At 41.3% G+C, this 19,638-nt stretch overlaps 1 protein-coding gene across 1 annotated transcript; it reads left to right on the top strand.

Annotated features, from left to right (window-relative positions):
- Nucleotides 1-377: 377 nt before the first annotated feature.
- LOC106593382 (myosin heavy chain, fast skeletal muscle) lies at nucleotides 378-19,421 on the top strand. Its single transcript, XM_045710199.1, has 41 exons — nucleotides 378-433; nucleotides 761-806; nucleotides 938-1,165; nucleotides 2,826-2,972; nucleotides 3,952-4,108; nucleotides 4,427-4,454; nucleotides 4,722-4,836; nucleotides 4,942-5,034; nucleotides 5,374-5,434; nucleotides 5,571-5,669; nucleotides 6,172-6,275; nucleotides 6,453-6,591; nucleotides 7,384-7,502; nucleotides 7,664-7,813; nucleotides 7,908-8,078; nucleotides 8,235-8,538; nucleotides 8,869-8,933; nucleotides 9,029-9,116; nucleotides 9,233-9,350; nucleotides 9,466-9,589; nucleotides 10,014-10,150; nucleotides 10,625-10,880; nucleotides 11,066-11,308; nucleotides 11,864-12,040; nucleotides 12,137-12,282; nucleotides 12,455-12,545; nucleotides 12,952-13,341; nucleotides 13,463-13,589; nucleotides 13,791-13,909; nucleotides 14,093-14,289; nucleotides 14,426-14,609; nucleotides 14,720-14,885; nucleotides 15,048-15,172; nucleotides 15,334-15,642; nucleotides 15,883-16,086; nucleotides 16,243-16,368; nucleotides 16,497-16,667; nucleotides 18,073-18,177; nucleotides 18,274-18,369; nucleotides 18,784-18,915; nucleotides 19,300-19,421. The coding sequence occupies exons 3-41, from the start codon at nucleotides 950-952 to the stop codon at nucleotides 19,318-19,320; spliced, it is 5,820 nt and encodes a 1,939-aa protein (XP_045566155.1). The 5' UTR covers nucleotides 378-433; nucleotides 761-806; nucleotides 938-949; the 3' UTR covers nucleotides 19,321-19,421.
- Nucleotides 19,422-19,638: the final 217 nt, after the last annotated feature.

Genomic DNA, 19,638 nt, shown 5'->3' with positions numbered 1-19,638 from the left:
AAATGGAACTAAATCAGGTCAGATTAGATTTAATGAAAACTATTTTAGTGGTAGTGGGGCAACATGGAATTACTCCATTACAGTATTTGAGGGTCAGTGGGAGTAACATTGGAATCAATTTGACTAATCAAACAAATGTTTTGACATTATAATAATTATTAGTAGTGACATATCTACTTTATGTAAATTCAGTGAAATTCAATTCAGAGACAAATATGACATTAAAAAGTAATGTAATGGGAGTGTGGTGTTCCTGGAAGTGGGAGGTGCTAGTGAGAGACAGACACACAGGTCTGGGGGGGAGGTCTCTCCTACAATCCATGTCCTTCCCCAGAGTGGTCCATAATTAACTGTTGCTTGGTTAGCACTTCCAACCAGATATAAGGAGGCTGAGGCCCCAGCATCCATAAGTCAGATACCTTCTTCCTCTGTGGTAAGACCTCTCCAACTTTTACATATGTCTCATGTTTGCACTCAGCAACTGAGGCAGTAGCTAACTGCAGTGTTTGAATTAAGTTATGCATGTCTCTTGTAAGATTTGACAGTATGCAATAAAGTGGCATTGATTTAAAATGTTTTACTTCCAATCTGTAACTTTCATTTACATAAATTGAGGGGGTTCTAGAATGTAACTGGGCTTTCAGGGGTAATTATTTAAATGTGTAGTAAAGTGAGTTGCCAAAATGTTTTCGAACCCTTCGACGGCTAAATGATGAGCTTTTAGACTTGTGTGTTTTCACAACACCCTAATGTTTTACAGGGTCCTCCAAGAAGTACACATTCATCTGTAGGAGGGGGAAAAGAAGGTGAGACATGGTTTGACTCTTCACATAAAAAGTGATGAGAATATTCTGAGAGATACTGTTCACTTAACTCTGTTGACTGGGGAGGAAGCACCACAGAGTCAATCATGTTTCTTGTTTCATCTCTTTCCTAGTTATCCGTCACCATGAGTACGGACGCGGAGATGCAAATCTACGGCAAGGCTGCCATATACCTCCGTAAGCCTGAGAGGGAGAGGATTGAGGCACAAACCGCACCCTTTGATTCAAAGAACTCCTGCTATGTGACAGACAAGGAGGAGCTGTACCTTAAGGGTCTGGTCACTGCCAGGGCTGACGGGAAGTGTACTGTAACAGTCACGAAACCTGACGGCACTAAGGAGGTAAGCCTGATCTGAAAAGTATTCAAGTTCGTGCAATTACACTATTCCTTGAAAAATCTTCTAAATTATCAAAGAAAATATCAACAATATGAAATCAGAAAAAATACAAATAAAAGATAAACATACAGTTCCTTCAGAATGTATTCTTGAATTTTTCAAAATGTTGTTGTTGTGTTACAGCTTGAATTTAAGATTTTGTATTTGTATCACTGGCCTACACACACACAATACCACATAACGTCAAAGTGGAATTATGTTTTTAGAAATATTTACGGATTGACTAAAATGAAAAGCTGAAATGTCTTGAATCAGTAAGTATTCAACCCCTTTGTCACAGCAAGCTTAAATAAGTTCAGGAGTAAACATTTGCACAACAAGTCACATAATAAGTTGCATGGACTCACTCTGTGTACAATAATAGTGTTTAACATCATTTTGGAATGACTACCTCATCTCTGATTCCCACACATACAATTATCTGTAAGGTCCCTCAGTCAAGCAGTGAATTTTAAACACAGATTCAACCACTAAGACCAGGGAGGTTTTCCAGTGCCTTGCAAAGAAAGGCACCTACTGGTAGATGGGTAAAAAAAAATATATAATAATTACACTTTGGATGGTATATCAATACACTCAGTCACTATGAAGATACAGGTGCCCTTCCTAACTCAGTTGCCAAAGAGGAAGGAAATCACTCATGGATTTCACCATGAAGCCAATGGTGACTTTAAAACAGTTACAGAGTTTAATGGCTGTGATAGGAGAAAACTGAGGATGAAGCAACAACATTATAACAATGCTAACCTAAATGAAAGAGCGAAAATAAGAAATCTTATACAGAATAGAAATATTCCAAAACATGCATCCTATTTGCAATAAGTCATTAAAAGTAAAACTCTGAAGAACGTGGCAAAGAAATGAACTTCATGTCCTGAAGACAAAGTGTATTGTTTGGAGCAAATCCAACACATGACTGAATACCACTCTTCATATTTTCAGTAGGACAATAACCTAAAACACAAGGCCAAATATACGGTGGAGTTGTTTACCAAGACAACATTGAATGGCCTAGTTACATTTGACTTAAATTTGCTTGAAACTCTATGACAAGACTTGAAAATGGCTGTCTAGCAATGATCAACAACCAGCTTGACAGGGCTTGAAGAATAAAAAAATAAATAATGCACAATTATTGTACTAACCAGGTGTGTAAAGCTCTTGGAGACTTACCCAGAAAGACTCACAGCAGTATCTCTGCCAAAGGTTATTCTAACATGTATTGACTCAGGTGTGTGAATACTTATGTAAATTAGATATTTCTGTATTTCATTATCAATAAATGTGCAAAAATGTATTTTAAAAATATCTATTTAATACATTTTGAATCCAGGCTGTAATACAACAAAATCTGGAATAAATTAAGGGGTATGAATACTTTTCGAAGCATTTCATTGTTTTTTGAAGGCAGTATATAACTAACACATTTCTGATGTTGACTAGTCAAGAATCACCATGTATGTGTCAGTGGGTGATAACTAAGTAGTTGGATTAAATGTGAAAATGCATTTTTTTCATTATTAAACTTGTATTTAATGAGCAAAAAAACATTCAGTCATGTCCAGTTTGATCTGTGTGTAATCTAGATTTCTGACTGTTTCAGGAAGGAAAAGAGTTCAAAGATGCAGACATCTATGAGATGAACCCCCCTAAGTACGACAAGATTGAGGACATGGCCATGATGACCTACCTGAATGAAGCCTCTGTGTTGTATAACCTCAAAGAGCGTTATGCAGCATGGATGATCTATGTAAGAAACCTGCAATTACAAAACATACACATACATGAACATAAGAAATACATAAATACAGTACTACCCATACAGAGGAGTCTACAAATATTGACACTCTTGATAAATATGAGCAAAAATGTATTCTAAAATATTTTATGAGTTGGGAGGGATCTTATACCACTCATCCATACAGAATCCTTCCTGATCCTTGACATTCTTATTGACTGCCCTCTTGAATTCAAACCGCAGGTTTTCAATGGGTTTCAAGTCCCGAGACTGAGATGGCCTTTGCCAAATGTTGACTTTGTGGCCAATTAACCATTTCATTGTAGATTTTCATGTGAACGTGGGTTTATTGTCCTGCTGGAAGATTAACTTGCAGCCAAGTTTCAGCCTTCTGGCAGAGGCAACGAGGTGTTCGGCTAAAATATCCTGGTACTTGATAATGTTCATGATACCATTGACCTTAACAAGGGCCCCAGGACCATTGGAAGCAAAATAGCACCATAACATCAAAGATCCACAACCATATTTTACAGTAGGAATGGGATCCTTTTCTGCTTATGTATTCTAATTTCAGCACCAAACCCATCACTGGTTGGCTTACCCAAAGAGCTCTATTTTCGTGTCATCCAACAAATGTAAACGGCTTTACTAAAATGGAACTGGCACTTGGATTTGAAACAGTGCTTTGGTCGAATGACATGAAAATAGACCTCTATAATTTTGACCCCTATCTCTTTGAGAGAGAAATATATTACTTGTTAAAAACAAAATACGTTTTTTACAAGCAATTGTATTAGTATAAAATAAAATACTTTTGCAGCCTACAATATAGCTCAGTAAAGTGACCCCACTGTAAATGAATGGTAGAAACCAAAACATATCAATACAGTAGACCCACATCAGCATACCAAACACCCACATCCTCACATAAATCCAGGTAGAAGAACATCTGACTTTACTAATCCCCTAATTAATTTATTATTTCATCCAGACCTACTCTGGGCTCTTCTGTGCAACGGTGAACCCCTACAAGTGGCTCCCCGTATACGACATGGAGGTTGTCAACGCCTACAGAGGGAAGAAGAGGATGGAGGCTCCACCCCATATCTTCTCTGTCTCTGACAACGCATTTCAGTTCATGCTGATTGGTACGAGCTCTCATTCATGGATGGATGGATGGATGGATGGATGGCTGGATGGATGGATGGATGGATGGATGGATGGATGGATGGATGGATGGATGGATGGATGGATGGATGGATCTCAAAGTCCAATGGAAATTAAAATATGCTTCAGAGAGGTATCTACTGTTTTCTAGTCTAGGTAATAACAGTTTGCTGGGAATATCTGATTTTACTACCCTTGAATAGAATGTTCCAAAGTAAAATTCATGATGATGCTATGAATTAAATAATGTCACCATAATGTTGCTTGAGTATGATAAGCAATATGTTTTCTGGTTCCAGATAAGGAGAACCAGTCAGTCCTGATTACGTAAGTTGTTTACTAAAATGGCACTTGAGAAAGTGTTTCTATTGTATTAAGTTGGGTCACTTGGTGTGATGAAATACATTACATTATGAATAGATTAGAGCATTAGGTTATGTGTAATAATGAGTCGATGAGAAGGAGTATTTGTTAATGATTTACTTATGTTAGAAAACAGGTCAACAGTATATTTTTCATGTTATTTCTTGGTGAAAGCCAATCTGACACTCGGACATGTAACTAAAACCCCTCTTTCTCCGTCATATAAACCAGTGGAGAATCCGGTGCAGGAAAGACTGTCAACACCAAGCGTGTCATCCAGTACTTCGCCACCATTGCAGTGTCTGGTGGAGAGAAGAAGAAGGAAGCAGACCCCGGCAAAATGCAGGTAGGTTATTCTTATGTTTGCCATTTTAACACATTTCAAGCAATGAAGAAAAAATTACTTTACCACTTTACCAGTTTCTGAGCAACTTGTGTTTGTCTCAATCAGGGGTCTCTTGAGGATCAGATCATTGCAGCTAATCCTCTGCTGGAGGCTTACGGTAATGCCAAGACAGTGAGGAACGACAACTCGTCTCGCTTTGTAAGTATGAAGGGCATACTATGGAAGTTAACTTAAATTGGAAAAATGTATTTCATTAGTTCCCTATAGTTACATTTTAACATTTCAGACTTAATTTGCTGTAGTAATAAAAAAAATAGATTTTTTAAAAATTATTTGCAATCCACGTAATTATCCACATTTCCTGTTGCTGCAGGATTTTTCCCCCTGCTGTAGCAAACTGGATCCTACATCAAGATCCTATATCTGTATCAATAGATCCAATATCTGTCCAACAAACTGTAACATTTAAAGGGGTCTATCAAAGTAAAATGTTAATTTATTTGTTGACCTATTTCTAACCCCCATGCTCTACTATAGGGTAAATTCATCAGGATTCACTTCCAAGGTGGCAAACTGGCTAAAGCTGACATTGAAACCTGTGAGTTAGTTTTGATTGTTTCTCAATGCTTTCCTAAATTCACACATATTATTTTTTGGGAGATCATATCATCAAATGTAATTTTATCACGTTCTCTTTCTCTTTGTTTAATTCGTTCTCTCTCTTTCTCTCTCAGACCTGCTGGAGAAGTCCAGAGTGACCTTCCAGCTGCCCGATGAGAGAGGCTACCACATCTTCTTCCAGATGATGACCAACCACAAACCTGAGATAGTTGGTACGACAAAGTAAAGGTTCAGAGAAAATGATTCCCACCCATATTTTCCCCTAATTCTACCACCCCTCCCCTAAACCCCTCCCCCAACCCTACCATCCCTCCCCTAATTGGAGTAAACTAATGGACAACAATACTTAGGCTTCTACTTCCAGTTTATACATACTATATACATTTTACATACACAATATATTTTACAATAGTTGTCTTTTGTTTGTTTTTAGTCCCATCCTTCATCTACCCTCAACCCCTCCACACTAATAAACCTATTACAATGATTACATCCAAGGTAGCAAGGCATCTAGACATGGGTCAGGTCTCTGGGAAATATCTATCTAGTGATGCACTAGTCCACAAGTCTCAGTCTCCTCTTTTGATGCTATTTATTATATACTACATGTATCCTTGAGTCCATCTACTGAGTAAAGGAGGGAGAGATACTGTAAAGGTAGGACAGCAGAATTCTAAGACATTTAACTGACAAGCTGTTCTCTGTTGTCCACAGAAATGGCGCTCATCACCACCAACCCCTACGACTTCCCCATGTGCAGCCAGGGACAGATCACTGTGGCCAGCATCAATGACAATGATGAGCTGGATGCCACAGATGTGAGTCAAACAAAGGGTTCACCAAACTCTAGATAGGGAATGGGTAGGACCACCATACACACTGAATGCACTGTGAAATTCCAACTTGGTGGCAGCTGGGAATGTTCATGTATTTTTTTTTTCACATACCAAACTACCATTCAGTTCATCACTGTTGTACTTCCTCTTTAATGCCAGGATGCCATTACCATCCTGGGCTTCAGTAATGAAGAGAAACAGGCCATCTACAAGCTGACAGGAGCTGTATTGCACCATGGCAACATGAAATTCAAGCAGAAGCAACGTGAGGAGCAGGCCGAGCCAGACGGCACAGAGGGTGAGTCCTACTCATAGATATACAATATGTAAAGCATTAGTCCCATTCCCAAAGATAGAAATAACTGAGTGTACAAAACATTAGGAACACCTTCCTAACATTGAGTTGCACCCCCTTTTGCCCTCAGAACAGCATAAATTTGTTAGGGCTTGGACTCAAAAATGTTCCACAGGGATGGTGGCCCATGCTGGCTCTAATGCTTCCCACAATTGTGTCAAGTTGGCTGGATGTCCTTTGGGTGGTGGATCATTCTTTATACACACAGGAAATTGTTGAGTGTGAAAAACCCAGCAGCGTTGCAGTTCTTGACACTCTCAAATTGGTGCGCCTGGCACCTACTACCATACCCCGTTCAAAGGCACGTAAATATTTTGTCCTGCCCATTCAGCTTCTGAATGGCACACATACACAATCCATGTCTCAACTGTATCAAGGCTTAAAAATCCTTCTTTAACCTGTCTCCCCCTTCATCTACACTGATTGAAGTGGAATTAACAGGTGACATCAACAAGGGATCATAGCTTTCACCTAGATTTACCTGGTCAGTCTATGTCATGGAAAGAGCAGGTGTTCCTAATGTTTTGTACTTCCAGTGTAGAACACATAAGTTTCATATGAAAGTCAGGCAGGAGTCTTTTTTAAGACAAAATTCCAACCTCCAGAAATGATTAGAAATGATGGATATGTGAGAAAACCTAAACCTAACCCACAAAAACGTTAGCCAAACTATTTTGTCAGTGTGACATCAAAAACAAGTGATCTTGAGTCTGTTGTTGTTGGTTCTCTCTCCAGTGGCTGATAAAATCGGCTACCTGCTGGGCCTGAACTCAGCTGAGATGTTGAAGGCTCTGTGCTACCCAAGAGTGAAGGTCGGCAACGAGTATGTGACCAAGGGACAGACTGTGCCTCAGGTAAGTCAGCCAAACACAGCATCTACCATTTTCTGAGCACCATCATTATTTTGGGGATGAGTGCATAGCTTTTAAAAAAATATTTATGTTGTTTTTCCCTAGCTCTTATCACAAGACATGGTCAATATCTCACGTATTAATTTGAGGTATTATCATTGCAGGTTAATAACTCAGTCAGTGCTCTGGCCAAGTCTATCTATGAGAGGATGTTCTTGTGGATGGTCATCCGTATCAATGAGATGTTGGACACCAAGCAGCCAAGGCAGTTCTATATTGGTGTGCTCGACATTGCCGGGTTTGAGATCTTTGATGTGAGTATGACACCAGAACAAGACAATTAGTTGTGATTGAGATGGATTACAGTCTTGTATGATGAAATGATCCCTTTTAAAATTCCATCAACAGTACAACAGCATGGAGCAGCTGTGCATCAACTTCACCAATGAGAAACTGCAACAGTTTTTCAACCACACCATGTTCGTCCTGGAGCAAGAGGAGTACAAGAAGGAGGGAATCGTCTGGGCCTTCATTGACTTCGGCATGGACTTGGCTGCCTGCATTGAGCTTATTGAGAAGGTAAGCTGTCTGTGAGGATTTTAATGGTACAGCGTATCTGACTGTTGAGAACTCAATATGTTTCCTATTATGTGCCCCTAAATGAATATAATCCTATAATAGCATGTTAACTAAATGCAAATATCACTAATTTGATATACATCTCTTTTCGTAAAGCCATTGGGCATCTTCTCCATCCTTGAAGAGGAGTGCATGTTCCCCAAGTCTTCAGACACTACCTTCAAGGACAAGCTGTACTCCCAGCATCTTGGCAAAACAAAGGCGTTTGAGAAGCCCAAGCCTGCCAAAGGCAAGGCAGAGGCCCACTTCTCCCTGGTGCATTACGCCGGTACTGTGGACTACAACATCACTGGGTGGCTGGAGAAGAACAAGGACCCCCTGAACGACTCAGTATGTCAACTGTACGGGAAGTCCTCAGTCAAACTTTTGTCTGCCCTGTATCCCGCTGCCCCACCTGAGGGTAAGACTAGCCTCACGTCAAAATATTTAATTAAGCACTTGTTACAACCAAATGTTCTTTAAAGTCTTTGAATGTATCACAATGTCTCTGGGTTTATTACTGGGTTAATTTAATCATACAATAGGTGTTATTCTACACAATCTCATTGGCAGCATTTGCATCTAGATAAGTGTGAAGTTAACCAGAGATTCTCTGGTTTATAATTAGTGTGCTTGGTGAAGACAAGACCACTCTAGATTTCTTACATAATCTTGTTATTATTCTATTTATTCCACCCACTCTAGGAAATGTACTTTTCTAGTTATCTTTAACTTTTCCCCATTTTAACAGATACATCCAAGAAAGGAGGCAAGAAGAAGGGTGGTTCCATGCAGACTGTGTCCTCCCAGTTCAGGGTGAGCTTTTGAAATGTTTATATTCAGTCCTTCAAAAGGTGCAATTATCATAAACTACAGTATGTCTGAGAAAATGGTTTGTAACCCTCTTACAGGAGAACTTACATAAGCTGATGACCAACTTGAGGAGCACTCATCCTCACTTTGTGCGCTGCCTGATCCCCAACGAGTCAAAGACTCCAGGTACAAGAAATATTGAGTTAAATATGGAATCTTATCAGTACGGTATCAGTAACCTCAACCATTCCAATCTTTAACCTGTTTATGAGTATTAAAATAGACTTGGTTTGTTTTACCAGGTCTGATGGAGAACTTCCTGGTTATCCACCAGCTCAGGTGTAATGGTGTACTGGAGGGTATCAGGATCTGCAGAAAGGGCTTCCCCAGCAGAATCATCTATGCTGACTTCAAGCAGAGGTACACAAACATAAATGCACACATGCACATAGATCTGCTCCAAGGATAAGCTTACCTTTTATGTAATATAACCAACCTACAACTTCACATATGTAAATAATCTATCTTTTTTCAGGTACAAAGTACTGAATGCCAGTGTCATCCCTGAGGGCCAGTTCATGGACAACAAGAAGGCTTCTGAGAAGCTGCTTGGGTCCATTGATGTGAATCACGAGGATTACAAGTTTGGACACACCAAGGTCAGTTAAATACCCCCAGCAAAAGCTGACAACAAAACACAACTTCAATAATAATTTAAACCTGTACCATATAAAATCTCTCCAGGTGATCTATCCATCCTTTTGTTCTTTCTTCTTCATTTAACTCATGGAAAAGATGGAAAACATTGGACAATTTTTTTCTTCAAAGTCATGCATCATAAGTATAGAAGAGAAACTAAACTCATTATCATGTACATTGTGTTAGAGTGGTATGGCTGCAGCTATCTGTATCTGTGTACATTATTAATCTACAACTGTACAATAACTAACAACTTAGAAACAACCTATCCCATGGTTTGTTTGTAGCCATATCAAAGTTAATGTTGTTTAAATTAATCTAGTGGTTTGATCCTCTGTCTGTCACCATCTGTGGTTCCATTTACCATGTTAACTTGTGTTTCAGGTGTTCTTCAAAGCCGGTCTGCTGGGTGTCCTGGAGGAGATGAGAGACGAGAAGCTGGCCACTCTGGTCGGCATGGTCCAGGCTCTCAGCCGTGGATTCCTCATGAGGAGAGAGTTTAGCAAGATGATGGAGAGGAGGTGAGGAATAGTAGACATCTTGGCAAAGCTTTCTGTCAACCACCTGTATCTAATGCATTATGATTACGTACTGTAAATGCTGTGAGCTGTTCAGAATGAGAAAGTACATCTTATAATGGTCTACTAAAGCTTTTGAGTTAATTCATTTAGTCTAGAAATGGATGTAGCAACTAAGGATTCTAGCTTTATTGCTGCAGTTTGGGATTTGGCTGTTCAATTGGCATTTACATTTGTGGTACAGATCCATTAATTGTTGAAGAATATAAAATGCCTCATGAGCTTAGCATGCACTACCTGTCAGTCCTTGCATCTAGAGAGCCGTCTATGAATTTAAGGGGGGTTACATTTCCCTAGCCCCATTCCTCAGCTGTAAACAAACAGTGGCAGGTGGTTCTGTTTTGTTGTTCATCTAATCACAGAATGTAGCTTCAAGCATGTCACTCACCATGCCACTCTATCCTTTCTGTCAACCAGAGAATCAATTTACTCCATCCAGTACAACATCCGCTCATTCATGAATGTGAAAACCTGGCCATGGATGAAGTTGTACTTCAAGATCAAGCCCCTGCTGCAGAGCGCTGAGACTGAGAAGGAGCTGGCCAACATGAAGGAGAACTATGAGAAGATGACGACAGACCTGGCCAAGGCTCTGTCCACAAAGAAGCAAATGGAGGAGAAGTTGGTGGCCCTGACGCAGGAGAAGAACGACCTGGCGCTCCAAGTTGCATCTGTGAGTGAAAAAACAACCCTCATTACGGGCACATTTACATACACATGAATACACATACATATGAACACACATTTTTTTTGCCCTATTTATTGCCCTATTGATTTGCTCTGACCTCTTTGAGTAAAATGTATACTTTGATACACAAAGTGAGGCCTCTGATTTTGTTTCTCCTGTTCTGAAACCAGGAAGGAGAGAGTCTGAACGATGCTGAGGAAAGGTGTGAGGGGCTCATCAAGAGCAAGATTCAGCTGGAGGCCAAACTCAAAGAGACAACCGAGAGGCTGGAGGATGAGGAGGAGATCAATGCTGAGTTGACTGCCAAGAAGAGGAAGCTGGAGGATGAGTGCTCTGAGCTGAAGAAGGACATTGATGACCTGGAGCTCACCCTGGCCAAAGTGGAGAAGGAGAAACACGCCACTGAAAACAAGGTCTTGTGTCTTACCATAGACAGTCTAACCAAACAATAATCAAATCAATAATCAAATCAAAACATAGCTTAACAGAAATGGAATTCACATTGTATTGTGGGTGCAGGAACAATTAGGACACAATAGTAGAATTTCAGTTGAGGGGTACTCCCCAAATGTATTGCATGTTCTACTCCCCCCTCATGGGGCAGCAGGTAGCCTAGTGGTTAGACTAGCGTTGGACTAGTAACATAAAGGTTACACAAGATAACAAGGTAAAAAATGTATGAAAAAATATATATATCTGTTGTTCTGCCCCTGAACAAGGCACTGTTCCTTGGCTGTCATTGAAAATAAGAATCTGTTCTTAACTGACTTGCCTATTTATATAAAAGTAAAAAATGTAATGTTTGACTTCCATTCAGTAGACTGGCATGGTGAACACTCCCACCCAGTGTTGAATCTATAGTACAGTAATTGTTGAGGCATTTCTAATCTAAATTAATTGAATGTAATATATAACAAACTAAATCTCCCCTTTATGGTGAAGTATAATTATGTTGTGGCCATTTACAGGTTAAAAACCTGACAGAGGAGATGGCGTCTATGGATGAGAGTGTTGCCAAGCTGACCAAGGAGAAGAAAGCCCTCCAAGAGGCCCACCAGCAGACACTGGATGACCTGCAGGCAGAGGAGGACAAAGTCAACACTCTGACCAAGGCCAAGACCAAGCTGGAACAGCAAGTGGACGACGTGAGTGGAGTTGGACATTTTGGCCATAATAGTATGTAAGATGATATTATCTTCAGTTGTTTAGATTTGAACAATATATGTGATTTTATCTTATAGCTTGAGGGTTCCCTGGAGCAAGAGAAGAAGCTCCGTATGGACCTTGAGAGATCCAAGAGAAAGCTGGAGGGAGATCTGAAACTGGCCCAGGAGTCCATAATGGACCTGGAGAATGACAAGCAGCAAGCTGATGAGAAAATCAAGAAGTAAACACAAACAAATGACTACAGTATTACCTGCTATGGTTGTTTTGGGCTAATTCTTGTAATGATGAAAGAGCATTTACATGGGATTCTTAAAAGCAAAGTGAATGGTATAATACTCTCCCTTTACACTATCGAACCACAACTCTGCAATTGACATATTTTTGTTTCTTAGGAAGGAGTTTGAGACCACCCAGCTCCTCAGCAAGATTGAGGATGAACAGTCTCTGGGAGCTCAGCTGCAGAAGAAGATCAAGGAACTCCAGGTATAGTACAGGATATAAACTCCAGTACAGAAAAGCACAGACTTGAATAATTTCCTTTAAAAAAAAGTACACTTTTTCTGGCAGCAGACAGTTTTCCAGGTGGCTTCTGATGGCTCAGTAGGTTGGAAGATGGTGTTTCTTGTTGGTGCTTCTTACTATCCCCACTCAGCCCTCAATGACAATATCCATGTTAAAATGGCTTATATCCATCTAGAGTCCTCTGTCTAACTTCTTACCTTTGAGGGTTTGGCTCCTGCATGGGACACTGTCTACTGAATATATTAGTGTAACTGACTTTTTATTAAACACATTTATGCTAAATATACATACTATTATAATTTTGTGAGGTTCGATTGTTTCAACTGTATTGTAGTGTTCATCCCCCTGCTCCTGCCCCCTGTTCTAGGCCCGTATTGAGGAGCTGGAGGAGGAAATTGAGGCTGAGCGTGCTGCCAGGGCTAAGGTTGAGAAGCAGAGGGCCGATCTCTCCAGGGAACTTGAGGAGATCAGCGAGAGGCTGGAGGAGGCCGGAGGCGCCACTGCTGCTCAGATTGAGATGAACAAGAAGCGTGAGGCTGAGTTCCAGAAGCTGCGTCGTGATCTTGAAGAGTCCACCCTGCAGCATGAGGCCACAGCCGCCGCTCTGCGCAAGAAGCAGGCTGACAGTGTGGCTGAGCTCGGGGAGCAGATCGACAACCTGCAGCGCGTCAAGCAGAAGCTGGAGAAGGAGAAGAGCGAGTACAAGATGGAGATTGATGACCTCTCTAGCAACATGGAGGCCGTCGCCAAGGCTAAGGTGAGTAGTAATGTTTTGGTCAAGCAGTGTTGAGGAGGGTCAACTACATTACCATTCAAGTGAACTGAAGTTGACAGGAGTCACATATATAAAGTAATGATGGAACATGTTTCACTAACAGGGCAATCTGGAGAAGATGTGCCGTACTCTTGAGGACCAGCTGAGTGAGCTCAAGACTAAGAATGATGAGAATGTTCGCCAGGTCAACGACATCAGCGGACAGAGGGCCAGACTCCTGACAGAAAATGGTACCATCAACAATGAACAACAAGCCAATGCTTTCCTTCAGTAGAAGCCAACATGTATTAGGGGCTATATGCACATAGTCCACGCCACATACGTGGTGAACAGTACTGTAGAAACTAACATTGCCGTATGATACCTCAAAATAGATTTTCAATCTTAGAGAACAGAGACCCTATTAACAAGATGTCCCTCTGTCCCTGCAGGTGAGTTTGGTCGCCAGCTGGAGGAGAAGGAAGCCCTGGTGTCTCAGCTGACCAGAGGAAAACAGGCCTTCACCCAGCAGGTGGAGGAGCTGAAGAGGGCGACTGAGGAGGAGGTCAAGGTAAGGAACCCAAAATTGACTCCACCGTCCACAGAGTTTAGAGCAATATCTTCATATAGATGGTGACTACGCCACCCTGTCTCACCACCCTCAGAGACTCCTACTGTCTCTCCACCCTCAGAGACTTCGACCATAATGTGTTTGACTATCTCACTCATATCTCCTTGTCTTTCATTCTCACAGGCTAAAAATGCACTGGCCCACAGTGTCCAGTCTGCTCGCCATGACTGTGACCTCTTGAGGGAGCAGTTTGAGGAGGAGCAGGAGGCCAAGGCAGAGCTGCAACGCGGCATGTCCAAGGCCAACAGTGAGGTGGCTCAGTGGAGGACTAAGTATGAAACTGATGCCATCCAGCGCACAGAGGAGCTGGAGGAGGCCAAGTGAGTCGCACACAACAGAAAAAACTAAGATATGGTGTGGATGGTGAGAGTGGTAGGGGGCTCTGAGAAAATATTACATCAATATGTATTGTAACATATCTCTCACTCCACAAAACCACCCTCTGTTGTGCAACAGGAAGAAGCTGGCCCAGCGTCTGCAGGAGGCTGAGGAGACCATTGAGGCGACCAACTCCAAGTGCGCCTCCCTGGAGAAGACCAAGCAGAGGCTGCAGGGAGAGGTGGAGGACCTCATGGTTGATGTTGAGAGAGCCAACGCATTGGCAGCCAACCTCGACAAGAAGCAGAGGAACTTTGACAAGGTGAAAATGAATAAACATAAACATTTTATCAATTGTATAATTGTTGCATATTTCTAATTTAAAAACTCTTCATCTACGACTTCTAATGAAAATCCCATGGATTCTCCTAGGTTCTGGCAGAGTGGAAGCAGAAGTATGAGGAGGGCCAGGCTGAGCTGGAAGGAGCTCAGAAGGAGGCTCGCTCTATGAGCACTGAACTCTTCAAGATGAAGAACTCCTACGAGGAGGCTCTGGATCATCTGGAGACTCTGAAGAGAGAGAACAAGAACCTGCAACGTGAGCATTTGACAGCAATTCTATTTGGCTCATGTTTCATTAGCAATATTAATTGCTGTTAATAAATTCACTGATATTATGATTCAATGTCAACTTCAGTGCATTGGTGATATCCACTGAAAATCTCCCAAGTGTAAACTGCTCCTGTGTGTGTGTGTGCAGAGGAGATCTCTGACCTGACTGAGCAGATCGGAGAGACTGGCAAGAGCATCCATGAGCTGGAGAAGGCCAAGAAGACCGTGGAGACAGAGAAGTCTGAGATCCAGACAGCTCTGGAGGAGGCTGAGGTACAAACTACAGCTGTTTGATGGGAAAAGCAGTGGTACACTAGCAAATGCCAGCTACAGTGAAATGCTGTCTGTATTGGAGTTTATTGTAGTCATATATATTTAATTCCTACATCCAAATGTATTGAACACAATTGGCCTGACTCCTTCTGTTTGTCCAGGGAACACTGGAGCACGAGGAATCCAAGATTCTGCGTGTGCAGCTGGAGCTGAACCAGATCAAGGGTGAGGTGGACAGGAAGATCGCTGAGAAGGACGAGGAGATGGAGCAGATCAAGAGGAACAGCCAGAGGGTGGTTGACTCCATGCAGAGCACCCTGGACTCTGAGGTCAGGAGCAGGAATGATGCCCTGAGGGTGAAGAAGAAGATGGAGGGAGACCTGAACGAGATGGAGATCCAGCTGAGCCACTCCAACAGGCAGGCCGCTGAGGCCCAGAAACAGCTGAGGAACGTCCAGGGACAGCTCAAGGTAAAGGGACTGGGTCATCAGGCTCAAAAACCTGAACATGGCTAGAGATTTGTGAGAGATGTGTTTGCAGATTTGTGAATCTGTAGAATATAATACAACAGAGGATTTGAATAGAGTGGTTTATGTACTAAAGGTAGCGATACTGGGGAAATTCTTACCAATTAACATTTCTATCACTGATCGATCCTATCACCTCTACTTCCACAAGTCCTAATGAACGTATATCATTGTGAACCCCAGGATGCTCAATTGCACCTTGATGACGCCGTCCGCGCTGCGGAAGACATGAAGGAGCAGGCAGCCATGGTGGAGCGTAGAAACGGTCTGATGGTGGCTGAAATTGAGGAGCTGAGAGTTGCTCTGGAGCAGACAGAGAGAGGCCGCAAAGTGGCTGAGACTGAGCTGGTAGACGCCAGCGAGCGTGTTGGACTGCTGCACTCCCAGGTATGGGTCAAAGCCATTTCTAATGAAACTCAACCAAGCATACAGTTTAAACACACCTGGAATTTGACAGTGCTTGCTTTAGATTTTCAGAATTTCAGTCTTGTGACTTGCAAGTTCTCTTGAGAGTCAAACAAATCATCTTGTTTCCTCCTTCAGAACACCAGCCTTCTGAACACCAAGAAGAAGCTGGAGACTGACCTGGTGCAGGTGCAGGGAGAGGTGGACGACATCGTCCAGGAGGCCAGGAATGCAGAAGAGAAGGCCAAGAAGGCTATCACTGATGTGAGTCCTTGAATTACATCAACTTCATTTGTCCCCAAGTGCCAATGGTAGCTGGGCTGGTTATGAACAACAAAGATCTGAGAGGGACATTATGATTGGTGCATAAATTAAACAAACTACCATTCCAGGCGGCCATGATGTCTGAGGAGCTGAAGAAGGAGCAGGACACCAGTTCTCACCTGGAGAGGATGAAGAAGAACCTGGAGGTCACAGTCAAGGACCTGCAGCACCGCCTGGATGAGGCTGAGAATCTGGCCATGAAGGGAGGCAAGAAGCAGCTCCAGAAACTGGAGTCCAGGGTGAGTTATCAGCAGGGTGGATTAAAAGACTGATTGCTGGAAATGTATTTGATCATATAAAAATACACAGGAGCATTGTTTAGTGACTTGTTCTCGCAATAACCCACCTAGATCAGGGGTTCCAAAACTTCTTTGCATCGGGGACCACCCCTTTTGTGATAGCGAATTCATCAGGGACCCTCTTCATAATATCAGAACACAACTCTTACTTTAAAGTGCATCAAAAATAGCATCCACGCAGATTTACTATGACTTCTGCAGTGCATGACTGGACGAATCAAGTCTCGGGCCCTGGGAAATAAAATTTTTAAGTCCCCTTTCTTTGCATCAGAGAGAAAATGTTGCAGTTTTAAAGCTTAAATTACTGTGCATTTATGATCACAACAAAACAAATTATAATAATTGTACACTTATTTAGTGGAGTTGATCCAAGACCTTTAAATAAATTGAAAATGTATTCATCTAGTTGCTTCGCTCAGGCTTAAACTGTTGTCTCAGCAGACTTCTTCTAATCTACCATTTCAATCATAATAATAATAATAATAACAATAATAATTCACAATAAATGTCAACACACAATATAATATACATTCATCGAATTAATGTCATAATAATAATTTTTCTCTCTTGTTAGCTCTCATTCACTGGCCGTTGCTAGGGATGCTAGCGTTGCTATGCGGGGCTACCAGCTAGCAGGCTAATGGCTGAAATAGCTTTTAGGTTAGTGGACTTTAATAAGTTCATAAAACCTGAAAATACAACATAATACCTCAACAAACATATGTACATACTACAGAAACATTACCGTCTTGAATATGGTGATTTTACACTCACTTACCTTCAAAATAAAGATATAAAAATGTATTTGTCGGTGTTTCTGTCTTGCTGTCTTGCTCAATTGGCGAACTTCTCTCAACTGCCATAGCGCGAGCCCCATAATAGAAGAAATGTCTCAACATTAAAACATGCGAGTGGCGGCCTCTACTGGCCATACTGGTACTGCACCATACACCACTAAACCCATGACAACATGGATACAAATACAAGAATAATTGAGTTGTGAGCCTCCCAGACCCGTTGTTTATCTAAGAGTTAATAACATAAATTGTGGATGAATAATATTACATTGTACTGTATTGCACCCTCTAAACATTTCCCAACAGACCCCTGGCTGTTTAATCTATTCTTGCTAGAAATATACATAAACAAATTGAAATATAAATTCCACTTTGAGAACCACTGACCTAGATAATGAAAAGTTGTTGTTATTATTACAGAGTTCATAGGAACAGAAAACAACTGTGCCTCCTTGACTGGGTAGAAGACTATACCTCTGTTTTACAAAGATTTGTTACATCTGATTCTAGACCTCAAACAAATGCCTAAATGTATTTGTTCCACAAAGGTGCGTGAGCTCGAGACTGAGGTGGAGGCCGAGCAGAGAAGAGGTGTAGACGCTGTCAAGGGAGTCCGCAAGTATGAGCGCAGAGTCAAGGAGCTCACTTACCAGGTAAGAGAAAGTGCCTTCTTCACACACTTGACACTAACACAGAGAGGTTTGTGTATAAAACTATTGTGACATTGATTCTTTGATCTTCTCCCACAGACTGAGGAGGATAAGAAGAATGTCAACAGACTTCAGGACCTGGTAGATAAGCTGCAGATGAAAGTGAAGGCCTACAAGAGGCAGGCTGAGGAAGCGGTGAGTCACAGACAGTCAAATTCTCTGAAAGCGTACAATCGAAAATGTATTTTTGCCCTACAAAACGTAATGTCCATACGGTTTAGTTGAAGTGTTGCTAGAGCACGCCAGTCAACAATGACAATTGATAGTGCAAGTAAATGCTGAAGAAATTATACACATTTCTGAGTGCCTCCTATTCCTATGTGTTACCAACTTAAAGAAGAGGGGGTTGAATATGAATTTGCTGGTCTAGTGGTAGTGCTGGAGGCAGAGGTTTGTTCCCACTCACTTCCTCTGCTGTATCATCTATCTCCCTGTATACATTGCTATCCTAAATCTGCCAATATGTGTTTTGTTGAAAATAATATTTTAATTTGCAACCTGATGCTTCAAATGCTGATGTTCTGCTCTCCCTCTCTTTTCCTCACCCAGGAGGAAGCAGCAAACCAGCACATGTCTAAGTTCAGGAAGGTTCAGCATGAGCTGGAGGAGGCTGAGGAGCGTGCTGACATCGCTGAGACTCAGGTCAACAAGCTCAGAGCCAAGACCCGTGACTCTGGAAAGGTACAGAACTGCTGCTAAACCTATACCTGACTCATGTTCAAATATGAACACATCAACACCACCTATGATTCAGTCTTCACAGAGGTCAATACTGACCTTTTACACTCAACTGTATTTAAGATCTCTAAGAAGCACATTTCAGGTAGGGCAACAACAACAAAAAATATTATATAGTACTTATAGTATATATATATATATATAGTACTTCAACGTCTAAAATCCAAGCTGAGCACTGAGCACTAGACTTGATCCATTATATTCTATCCAAGTCTATCCATATATTTATCATGTTCATTATTATTACTGATTCATTATATTCTATCCATATATTTATCATGTTCATTATTACTACTGTTCCATTATATTCTTTATTTCTTCTTACAGGGAAAAGAAGCTGCTGAATAAACATGACCAAAGTCTTATCATTTTCCTGTGTTGCATAAAATATGATTTTCATGGTAAAATGTTGAGCATTGATTAAAAACATGAAGGCCTTCATAAACTTCCTTTGTGACTGTGGTCTTATTACTCAGCAAACAGCTTTTTCATACAATAAAAGTACTGTACTTTAATTAAAGAAGCACTCTTGGATTTCAACAACAACAAAGCGTTTACCCCCAAAAAGCGGTCACTTTTTTTGGTAAACAGCTGAGGGATGAGGCTGGAGAAATGTAATCACTCTCAAAATTCAATGACTAAGCTATGGATCACAGGGACTGACCT

The sequence above is a fragment of the Salmo salar genome, chromosome ssa02, assembly GCF_905237065.1.
Source record: "Salmo salar chromosome ssa02, Ssal_v3.1, whole genome shotgun sequence".
In the NCBI taxonomy this organism is placed as follows: Eukaryota; Metazoa; Chordata; class Actinopteri; order Salmoniformes; family Salmonidae; genus Salmo; species Salmo salar.
This window is presented reverse-complemented; position numbering and strand designations above follow the sequence as displayed.

Bases quoted from the DNA above. Each gene is read 5' to 3' on its own strand.
- LOC106593382 (XM_045710199.1), top strand. From the start codon at position 950: ATGAGTACGGACGCGGAGATGCAAATCTACGGCAAGGCTGCCATATAC. The intron at 4,109-4,426 runs GTACGAGCTCTC...TTCTGGTTCCAG, and splicing joins ATTTCAGTTCATGCTGATTG to ATAAGGAGAACCAGTCAGTC. The intron at 14,610-14,719 runs GTGAAAATGAAT...GGATTCTCCTAG, and splicing joins AGCAGAGGAACTTTGACAAG to GTTCTGGCAGAGTGGAAGCA.